This window comes from Aricia agestis, chromosome 15 (assembly GCF_905147365.1).
Source record: "Aricia agestis chromosome 15, ilAriAges1.1, whole genome shotgun sequence".
Lineage (NCBI taxonomy): Eukaryota > Metazoa > Arthropoda > Insecta > Lepidoptera > Lycaenidae > Aricia > Aricia agestis.
The window spans coordinates 9028980-9041436 of NC_056420.1; the positions used below are offsets into that span (position 1 = coordinate 9028980).

The following is a 12457-nucleotide window of genomic DNA, read 5'->3' on the forward strand; positions in this document are numbered from 1 at the left end:
TTTGTCTTTCTGTCTAGCTCCCTGTCTGTTTCCTCTTCACACCCAAATCGCTAAACCTATTCTGTTAAAATTTGGTATGGAGATACTTTGAGTCCAGGGAAAGGATATAGGATACTTTTTAACCCGGAAAAGTGTACAGCTTTCGTGCTATAAATTAATTTTGGCTCAATGGAGTTGCGGGCTCCATCTAGTACAATATAATTTATTTCTACAAACTCTAATCTAACAAAATGTATTTCAAAAGTGTTTTACCTATCCCATTTTGAAGCAATACAAAATAGATACGTTGTTACATAATACACGTAACGACCAAACAATTGCCAAGTAAATGCTAACATTTTACATGAAAACATGAAAATCTCTAGGGTATGAAACAAGCAATCAAATAAATAACATGTTGAATTGAAGTGTGAAACGGTGTAGTGGCCCATAGCTGTCGAATAGACACGATGAAAAAACGATAATTGTTTGTACAAAACTTGTTTGCTATTACAGTGCACTCCCGAGAGGTTTGAGTATGATTGTCTTATTGATATAGTTTATACCATAGACTTAGCATTATAGGTTTATGGTTTATACAGAAAAGTACAAATAATGTAAACAATGCATTTTTAATACTTCTTTGGGTTGTTTCAAGCGATTTGATTTATATGCGTTCGCGCCAACGAGTTCAGCCACTACACCGCGGGATCACAAGTATTAGTATGAAACTATATTTTATTAAGATAGCGGTAAGTTGCGCTGTCATTTGGGCTGGATTTATATTATGTTTATACTGCAGTACAGTTATAGATTAATGAAGTTTTTTTATGCAAATCATAAAAAAATTCGGCCGGGTCATAGCCGCTCGCGCCTATCGGCTAAAGTTGCCATAGTACGACATACAAATATTTTTTATTTTCAAAAATAAACTTGCATTATTCTATAGTGCTACTGTGGCGGTACCCACAATTCGCCTAACATTCCTGCATCGCGCTATAGAAGTTTTCTGAGCGCGTCGGTATATATACGATAGCTGAAATGTATCACGTGGGCTTCGGCCTGACCGAGCATAACACCTCGCTCGGTCGGAAGATCTTCCTTTGGCCTTCACACACATATCCCACATTGGTAACCCTCGACAGAACATGCCTCCTTCATCATCATCACTCCCCCCTCCCTCCGCACCGCGCCAGCCAGCATCGCCTCATCGGTTACATCGTCCACTAGCCGCAACGTACCGCGGCCTGGGCGACTCCGCATCGGCATCATCGAGCTTTCTCAATACACTACACCGACCGGTCAGCAAGTAGAGCCCATCTCTCCTGGTCAGCACGTAGCAGCGGCCCCGCACGGCAGCTTATCCGACTCACTGGACCCCGTGCAGCAGCTAACAGTTCCGACTCACTGGGACTCACTGCAACAGTTCCGACTCACTGGAACACACTGGCACTGGCGACTCAAGCGACAAGATTTCAAGATTCGACCTCCGGTCTTCGGGGGGGGGAGTGATGTGGCGGTACCCACAATCCGCTTAACATTCCTGCATCGCGCTACCGAAGTTTTCTGAGCGCGTCGGCATATATACGACAGCTGAAATGTGTCACGTGGGCTTCGGCCTGACCGAGCATAACACCTCGCTCGGTCGGAAGATCTTCCTTTGTCGCGGCCACATCCCACACTACTATAGGTAAATCGTTCTGCTGCGGGAAAACAACCACTAAAATTTCACGTTGTATTGTACTAGCTGTTGCCTGCGACTTCGTCTGCGTTAACACAGTATAATAACAAATATATATAGTTTTCCCCTTTTTGTGGTTCCTTGTACTTTCAATGGGTAAAAACGGGACCCTAATTAAGCGAACGACTTCATTATAGTAGCTCCAATCATTAATTTCATTTCAATCAGTCGAAAATCTAAGAAGCTATTTAAAAATTTCATCCCCTATTTTATCCCCTTAGGGGTGGAATTTATCAAAACGCTTTCTTAGAGGATGCCTATTTCATAATAACTTTATGGATGCAAAGTCTCAGCCCGATCAGTTTAAGATTGACAAAGTTTCATACAAACTTTCTTTCCCTATTTTATCCCCTTTGGAGTAGAATTGACCAAATTCTTTCTTAGCGGATGCCTATGTCATAACATCTACCTACACGCCAAATTTCAGCCCGATCCGTCCAGTGGTTTGTGTTATGCGTTGATGTATCACTGTCAGTCAGTCAGTCACCTTTGAGTTATGTATTTTATTTAGATTGGGTTTTTTATATCTTTACAACTTCATTTTATAATACATTGCGTTAGAAATATTCTTAATGAATCTCATTGTATCCATTTAGTCTTCGAAGCTAACTTTGTCAACTCGCTAATTTTATTTCATTTTAAAACTTTCATCAATCATTGTCCACTTATAATATCCTAGCAAGATTCTACATAATAATTACCCTTTAGGTACCTTAAACCCTTGTGCGGTCTTAGCCTAAACATCTAAATATCAAGTTAGGTCTAAGTTGTTAAACTTGATCTAAACTCAGCACTGCTATTTATTACATCGACTATAATATTACCCTGTTAGTAAGTTTAAATTGGATTTTCAATTATTTATTAAAACATCAAACGTCGCGCGGTAACTCGAGGGGGAAAGTTGTAAGCGACGACATAAACTAATTAGCAAAGAGTTGAAAATTGTTTATATTGCTAAGGGAAAACGTCTAGATTTCATCAAGTAACTTTTTAACTGAAACAGAGACCGAACGTCAGTCATAATGATTTATTAGCTATACGTGAATATTGTTCATCGCAGGCACTTAGGATAGCCAATAACGTTGGGATTTAGAAAAGTCCGCCGCGAAAAAGCCGCAAATGTCTCGAATTTGTTCAATTAAGACGTTAATTTTATTACGTTGGTTTCAGTGAAGACAGACAGAAAGATGTAGATTTATTTTTATATTATGAACACAGAATATACAGTGTGTTAGTGTAAACACCGCTATCCTTAAAACCATCTTAATATGAGCCCGTCAAAATGAACAACTTTTTCTATGAGAACAATGCTGGGAACTCAAAAAAATCCGTCTTCCTACCCATACAATATATGCTGATAATTGCCGATCCGGGCATCCGTATGGGTAGGAAGTCGGATTTTTTTGAGTTCCCAGCATTGTTTTCATAGAAAAAGTTGTTCATTTTGACGGGCTCATTTGATGGTTTCAAGGATAACGGTGTTTACACTAACATCTTGTACATGATAATAATATATCCAATGATCATTCTACCCTTAATTTTTAATACTTAATCTATAATTTCCTACAACAGGTTCCCTGTTACCGTAAGGTATAAATTACGAAAGATCAGCCAAATACCAAGAATACCAAGTCCTGATAGCTCTTACGTATACCCATTTCTTACCCAGAATCGGAGGTAAATATAGGATATCAAGGGTAAAACCTTACCCAAAGGATACGCTGATGTATTCAGTAATCAAGGACACACTCTATCTTGATATTTGAGACATCACTAAACATCCGGCCGTATATTCCGGCATCGACATACCGCGTCCCTAGAGTAATTTGATCGGCAAAGTATCTAAACCATTTGGGCCCGCTATATTAGCTCCGGTACAATATGGATTATTAAGTATATTATTTACACGGGTACTTTATTAAAAATTATATTAAATCTATTCATATTTGTGTTTCGTCTTCTTATCTTTTTTAGGGTTTCATACCAAAAGGGTAAAAAGGGGTAGGGTTATCACTAAGACTTCGTTGTCTGTCCGTCTGTCCGTCTGTCTGACTGTCTGTCTGTCGCCAGGCTGTATCTCAAAAACCGCTACAGCTAGACTTCTGAAATTTTCACAGATTGTGTATATCTGTTGCCGCTATAACAAAAAATACCAAAAACAAAATGATATCAATATTTAAGGGGGGCTCCCATACAACAAACTGGATTTTTTGGCCTTTTTTGCTCGTAATCAACAATTATAAGAGGTAGGCACTTGAAATTTTTACAAAGGCCTTAAATATGTGTGTACTTTAATAATTAATAATAATTTTTAAATAAAATAAATAATTCAGGGGAGCTCCCATACAAAAAACATAATTTTTGGCCTATTTTTTCTCTATAACGGTACGGAACCCTTCGTGCGCGAGTCCGACTCGCACTTGGCCGATTATTATTACTAATTCATGCCTACGGCTTTGGTCATGATGTAGGTAGATGATAGATAAAAATTTCTCTAAAATATGACTTCCTGTTAAATCAGCTGTTACTTTAAGTACTAGCAGGAAATTTATTATTAATGGTAAGTTAAGAATCCATGTCATTTGGCTGGGTTATCTCAAGTCAATGTTATTCGTAATCTATCGCCGGATCGCAAAATTACGTTATTCGGTCGGATATAACGCAACCAAATAATGTAAGTTTGTGATCTGTGAATGAATCAATTTCATCGGTGGCACAAAATATTATAATACCTTTGTAAGCGTGAAACAGTACAACTGTAAATTGCCGTTTTTAAGTAAGCTTAAATATTCTGAAAATGAGAGGTGCTTATAATTTCCGCCGTATATTTAGCCGTATAGTAGGTAAATAATTAAATTTTGTGGTGTACTCACCTCGGCGGGTCAGGGGCGTATTTAGCGACGCATGTGAGGTTGATGTCGGAGCCCGCCCTCACGAAGAGCTCGGGCCCAGATAGGATTTCAGCCTTTGACACTGTGAAAGAAAAAGATATTTTTATAATAAAAGGGGGTAAACTAACAAAAGGATCACCTGATGGAAAGCAACTACCGTCGCCTATGGACACTCGCAGCATTAGAAGAGCTGCAGGTGAGTTGCCGTAATGCTAATAAGCATAATGAAACTTATTTAAAGATACATTTTACATTTTTTGATAAAAGGTGGCCCGTGCGAGTTCCTTACGTCGGTTAGTTAGTTCTGAACCGGTGGTAGGCAACATAGTTCACGTTCGAATCGAGTATGTTTATACCTACTTTAAATAAATAAAAAATGTTTGATTAATGAACTATGTCTGTTTACGGGCTGGCAACCCTAGGTTGCGGCCGACTTAGAGCTGGCAACCATTTATACCTTATTTTCTCTCGTCATTTTCTTTCCAGTGATGTAAAATTTACTGAAAAAAAATATACATGCAAATTATGCATTTATTTGATGAACATTCAACTTAATTAGAGGTACTTGTGGCTACTTTTGACAAGGCAATCCAACATTAATCCATTCTATACGTTCTAAAGATTATTTTAAAATATATTTGATCGAAAAAAACGATTCCTGCAGGATTTTACGGTCGGATCCAATACTATAATGTATGATTTTTAGGTGTGTTTGGTGAGGCGCGATGTGAGCTGGGCAATTGCACGCGTAGGATTTTATACGCCATTTGAATTTTGAATATCAGTGATCAGACGAGTCGCTATTGGTGGCTCATAGACTTTATTAGCATCTAAATAGTATACATGATACAAACTCAGCACCTTGTACAGGCGGTGGCTTATAATGATTGGCTTGATTATAAACAGTTTCGCCGAGCGATCTTAATGTTTTGCGCAGTTTATGTGCAGTATGTAAGAATCTGTTAGCAAGAATATTCTGTTAACTTAAACGCAAAAACTAGCTATTAGAATCAAACAAAAATTTGCTTCATCATTATCTACTTTGCAACTTTGATAAACACTGTTCTAATAATTTCCCGCCGGAAAACATCCATTGAGATAGTAATATTGTACGCAGATAATAATTAATCTATACATGGATAAATAATTATGTAATTAATTGTCTACCTAACGAACATGACGTATACAAGACAAGGGAATAGCGAGGCCACGTGAGGCCTTCGTAGAAAGCGCGTAGGATGGCCACAATATTGGCCGACATTTTTATATAATAAAATATATTTTTTCTAGCCTATGCTGTCTGTAATCTTATATATAAAAATGGATTTTCAAATGTGTTAGTCGCGCTAAAACTCGAAAATGGCTGAACGGATTGGGCTGATTTTAGTCTTAAAATATTCGTAGAAGTCCAGGGAAGGTTTTAAAGTGGCACGAAGTTCACCGGGACAGTTAGTCTTATATATAAAAATGGATTCACAAATGTGTTAGTCGCGCTAAAACTCAAAAACAGCTGAACGGATTGGGCTGATTTTAGTCTTAAAATATTCGTAGAAGTCCAGGGAAGGTTTTAAAGTGACACGAAGTTCACTGGAACAGCTAGTCTATATATATATAAAATGGATTTCCAATAATGTTAGTAACGCTATAACTCGATAACGGCTGGACCGATTTTGCTAATTTTAGTATTAAAATAATCCTTGAAGTCCGGGAAATGTGACACAAAGTTCTCCGGAACAGCTAGTAAAATATAAAGCATCAATATTTCACAATATTATGCACATCGTACCTAAGATGAAAAGTTTAAGAGTAAATAAAGTGCTGGATAGGCTGTCCACAACTTATTTTGACAGATTTTTCATACTCTATCTGTCAAGTTAAGTGGTTGATAGCCTATCCAGCACTTATCAGGAAGTGGTGAAACAGCCCCTAAGTGTACAAAGTCGTCATCTTATTGGGAAATCATAGATGAATGTGACCCTTAAATCGCAATTCTTTGTATTTGTCTAACACGAGCCAACGCAAAGAGGCATCATAACATAACCAATGTTATATCTCAATAAACGCATTTAGTTTGATCTAAATATCATTAGTTATCCTCAACTATAATGGCTGGATACATTAAATATGACTTGAAATATAAATAGCTGAATTAATGGCTTGTCATCAAAGTTCATTCAATGAAATGAAAGTATATTGCGATAATAATGATATTAATTTATCATTTTTGTTACCATTATAAAGATGGTGGAAATTGCTGCGATATAAAATTTTGATACTTTCAATTTAATCACGAAAATTTATATTAGGAAATTACTTAGATATTGGAATGATAATATTATTACAGTGATAATGCCGGAAAAACTTTTTCCTGTTATGTTCATTTGTGTTGATTAGATTAGGAAATCAGACAAAACCGCGCTGTCAATGAGCTAAAAAGAAGATTTTGCAATTATTTATTGTTTAATCTGTACAACATTAATTTCTTTTCCCAATTTAGTTTATAAAGGACATTGTGAACCCTTATATGGAAGTTGGCCCAAGTGCTGCCCACAATGAAGCCATGGTGCATTTTGTTCCTCAGGCCAACCCTAAACTGTAAACCAAAGCGCTCAAAAATCTATCCCAGGGGTCAAGATTTTTTTTTGTTTGTAGTAAATTATTTATTTACGAAAAATTAATTTGACAATAAAAAGCAACTATTGCATAATTATTATTACTTCAGTTTTACATCATCATATCAGTCACAGGACGTCCACTTCTATAGTTTTACATAATATATTAATGTAAATCAATATTATTCATCAATCGATATTTAAAATAACAGCTGTGGAAGTGACGATTACTTATTGTACTGTAATAGTATCATTATAAAAATACTATACAACATTTACATTACAATCATTATCATCATCATCATTTCAGCCACAGGATAAGATAACAATAAAACAAATAAGATACTAGTCGTCATCATCGTCATCGATTACAATTCTGTCTAGGAATAAAGCATATCGCGTCCTTACCTTACCTTATCGCGTCGAGATGCTTAGCCCACCCCAAAAACCATAATATTATGCACATGGTAGGTATTTGTTATCGGAGCGGAGCCAACAAAAGACCGGTTTAAGGAGTTATGCCATACATGTGACAGGAATGAGTTAGGTGTGCATTTTTGAGCGTGAAAATGTAACTAATTAAACAAAAAAGACCTTAAACACCAGAAAAACCTTAAAAATAAGATGTATTCAAATTAATAACTCCTGGGACTGATTTTTTAAAATATTTTTTTTAATGTATTGTAGTCCAAGGAGAACTAGTTGGCACTACTCCCACGTGTGGGCACCACTTGGGCCAAACCCTGTCAATGTCCTTTGTTGAATTCTATTTCAACAATATTGTTAAGTCCGTAATATAAACTCAAACACAAACTTTTTTATTCAGAATAAATTTTTGCAAATGTTCTCTGAACGTCTACATGATGCCTACCACCGGTTCGGGAACTAGCCCGGCGAGAAGAACCGGCGTAAGAAACTCGCACGGGGCACACTTTTTTACCAAAAATGTGAGAAAAAATTAATCTTTTAAAATAAGGCTTGCAATGTTGTAACTTAAAATTATATATATAATGTCAACATACATACATAATTGTAAGTCATAAAATAATGTACAAATAGCCTTGCAAGCAGCCATCCTACTCCCAAGATGTGCCATCGTTATAAGCTATTTTAACAAAGGCTCCAAGTCCTGCACCGATTTTAATAAATATTGATTTGCCCATAGGGCAAGGACATTAATACCACCAGAAAATCGCCATCATACTAGCATGCACCGTAACTATTTATTGAATTTACGGCTCAGAAACGTATCGAAAACAGTTTGCCTGAAAGAAAGCGGGCGGCACCAACTGCGTTCACTAAGAGTTGAGGGTACTATTACATACACTAGGAAAATGTAACTACCTATTGAAGTGGCTACTAATAAACGTACCATCAACAGTCAGCCTGCAGGACAGACTGATCTTAGGCTCGGTGGACACTTGGCACTCGTAGACGCCGGAGTCGCGCGGCTGCGCGAGCGACACTCGTAGCGTCCATTCGTCCGAGTCATCTGCGTGCACTATTATACTACTACACTACAACTACCTATTGAAATGACTACTAATAAACGTACCAACAACAGTCAGCCTGAAGGACAGACTGATCTTAGGCTCGGTGGACACTTGGCACTCGTAGACGCCGGAATCGCGCGGCTGCGCGGGCGACACTCGCAGCGTCCACTCGTCGGAGCCGTCTGCGTGCAGCGCCGCGAACCGCGCGTCGCTGCTGTACGTGTGCACCCCCACTGTCAGTATGTGTAGGTCACGCTTCCTTATCCATGATACCTGCAATAAAAACAAATAAATAAATATCAATGTCATCATCCATATCCATACTAAGATTATAAATGCGAATGTGTGTCAGTCTGTATGTCTGTCTATTACCTCTTGACCCCCAAACCACTGAACCGATTTTGCTGAAATTTGGTATGAAGATATTTTGAGTCTCGCAGAAGGACATAAGTAGGATACTTTTTTATCCTGGAAGAATGTTCGGTTCCGGCGCCATAAATTTATTTCGGTGCAATGCAGTTGCAGGTGTCATCTAGTAAATTATATTTTTGTTTTGTCAATATCATACAAAATAATTATTGTACAATACTCAAAACTTGATTAACTTCAAAAGATAGACTTAGCAAGATATTTCAGCTGCAACGCGCTGCTGCCTGCGTGTAGTCCGATTTCGTTTATGTGTGAACCTATCCTCAGAGCAAAAATATAAATATCATTAAAACGGAGCGTTTAGCTTCAAAAACCATCTACAACAATTAGGAACACGTGATCGATCTTCGTCGCGAGTTCTTTTATTAGACCATTCCACGTGCCAGACGCCAAGTTTCCACGAATGAACATTGAGCTGGGAACACATTAAGACCAAATTGTCTTAATAATTGCTTTACGGCTTTTTGAAATAGAAAAACTTTGTCAAGTTTTAAAAATATATCGTAGGTTCAGAAACTACTGATTTTAATAAGATTCATAAATAAGTCTACGGAACGATTTTTGGAAACCACGTGAAAATATGTGGTTCCAGCAGGATTCTATTTTACCCGTTCGTGGCAGTGTGAAGGAAATCATCTTGTTATAAGTTATTAATATGCTCGAAATAAATTTCGGTTATAGCTATATTATTATACTTAACACGCCCTTATTTTTAACCCTGCTTAAGTAAGGTTACGTATGAACCTAAAATTATATTCCTGTTAATAATAGAACAGGCCTCCATGTCCAAAAATAGCAAGTGGGACATTTTCCTTCGAGGAGCTAAATGTTAAGAAAGAATTTTAATACTTTAACAAGATCTGGCAACGTTTTTTGTTTTAAAGTTAAAAATAAAATTTGTTTGTGTTGAAGCCCCGCTATTAATTATAATATTACTTCTGTATAATTAAACTCTTCCTTGAACTACGTATAACACCGCAGCGTCGACGAGTCAATGTTTTACAATTGTCAATTACATACCTTACGAAACGCCTCTTAAGCCCGGCCTCACAATGTCAGAAATTTCTGATCAGAAACAGTTGAACGTCCGCGCTGTCTCTTACATTGGAGAGTGAGCTCGAACTCGCCGGAAGGATATTTCGGATAGTGTGCGGGGTGGCGGTCTGGCTAAATTCAACTATATCTGATCAGAATTCGGACAATGTGCGGCCGGGCTAAAGCATCGGAAACCATTTTTGATGGAACGACATGAGTGATGAGTGAATGACATTCTGCGACTTTTCAACTTATTGCGTTATTGCGCGTCGCCGACACGCAAGATATTATGTAGAACTTGATGACGCCCGCAACTCCGTTGCGCCAAAATATCGCGCTGAAACCGTACATTATTACGAGATAAAAAATATCTAGTCTTTTCCCGGGACTCAACCACCTTATCAAATTTTAGCAAAATCGGTTCAGCGGTTTGGGCGTGAAGAGGTAACAGACAGATAGACACACCTTTGTATTTATAATATAGTAAGTATGTACATACTACGTTATTCCGTTCGGCAGGTGCATCGAATTGCATCGCAACTCTCAATACAATGAAACGTAGTTTGCTGTTACTTATAAAAATATTGACACAACTTGTACAAGGTTGCTGATACATTGCATGATACGTCGAAAAGCCTTGTTTGTATTGTATATAAGGGACATTGTGGATACCGAGTGCTCATTTTGGTACAAACGGGTATTATTGTACCATCTATTAAAATCCGAAAGAGGCGAGTGTCCACTGTCCAGTGCAGCGACGTATATGGGTCAAGCTGTATTAATTAGCTGTTACTCGCTTTGTCAGCGTTGAATTAAAACTAAGAAAAGTTTCCTTCAATTATAAGAAACTGTTTTCTTGGAAGAATGCCCTGCGAAATGATATTTTCGCAAAAATCCCGACGAAATCTGAATGCAACAACTGCAATTGCTTTTGATTTGCAACAATGAAAGTTGTTCTTTGTATTTTTGCATCAGTTATTTTTGCTGGACTTAAGTGAAATAAGACAATAAGATACTGTTTCGACTTTCGACACAAATTAAGATAATAATTATTTTTGTACTCAATATTAATTATTACGAGATTTATAAGTCTAATGTTTAGTTTTTGTTTATGAGAATTCTTGGTGGCGAAACCAACGAAGATGCGTACTTGCAAACAAATAAAATTTTATGTTTGTCTTTTTTACAATCGTCTAAGACTATCATGCCTCATGTAAACTAAACCTAAGGTCAGTCTCACAAAAAATACAAATTAAATACTAACTTAAGTTTAAATATAAATAAATACACGTTTAGAACGTACCAAAAAAACATACATTTCCATTTACAAAAACATAATCCTCCGCTGTAGTTGGGCAAAAATCCAAACGAACGAAACACGTAACATACTAATCACATCTAATCACAAACATGGGACAGACCAAAGTAACAAAGATTTGGGGGGATCTGTGGTCTTTGTAGCCTAATGGTGGTTTGACGGAGGTATTTGCCAAGTCGAGTTACAAAGCCGACTTCGTTAGGGTAAGTAAACACGTTTTACTTGCACGCCCTGATTTAACAAAGTGAAGAATTAACTATGTTTTTGGAACTGGTGGACCGAAAGAATTTGAATTCGGAAGTTTGGAACGCGATTTGGTTTTAGTTCGGCGATGTTGAGTCTGTGCTGCTACTACTGTACCTGTACATGTACCAAAATAAGTTAAAACAGTTATGAAAAACTTTTTTTTAACACGATTTCATAATTATTTATATAGCATATAATAGTGATGATATGAATTTGTCTTGGAAAGACCAAGTTTCCTCATAGTCTTGCAGTCTTGTAAAAAAAGCAAGAACAATACACGTATCAACATCTTAAATCTAATAAAGTAATAGTTTAAGCGTCGCAATGAAACAAATAATAATTTTACGTGGGAGAGCTATGCTTCGGCACGAATGGGCCGGCTCGACCGGAGAAATACCACGTTCTCACAGAAAACCGGCGTGAAACAGCGCTTGCGCTGTGTTTCGCCGAGTGAGTGAGTTTACCGGAGGCCCAATCCCCTACCCTATTCCCTTCCCTACCCTCCCCTATTCCCTCTTAAAAGGCCGGCAACGCACCTGCAGCTCTTCTGATGCTGCGAGTGTCCATGGGCGACGGAAGTTGCTTTCCATCGTGACCCGTTTGCTAGTTTGCCCCCTTATTTCATAAAAAAAAAATACAAAGGACCGTAATCATTACCGCCAGTTTTAGGTTTCCCAGTAGCACAGAATATAATTATATTAGTAGTCCAGTAG

The 12457-nt window shown here is 37.5% G+C and overlaps 1 protein-coding gene across 1 annotated transcript in view; it reads right to left on the minus strand.

Annotated features, from left to right (window-relative positions):
* Nucleotides 1-12457, minus strand: part of LOC121734173 (hemicentin-2-like) — a 65092-nt gene that overhangs the window by 13530 nt on the left and 39105 nt on the right. Inside the window, exons 4-5 of the mRNA XM_042124625.1 lie at nt 8779-8989; nt 4594-4693 (exon numbers count right to left, since the gene is read on the minus strand). Of these exons, the coding sequence (XP_041980559.1) occupies nt 4594-4693; nt 8779-8989 (311 nt within the window). The remainder of the gene's footprint in view (nt 1-4593; nt 4694-8778; nt 8990-12457) is intronic.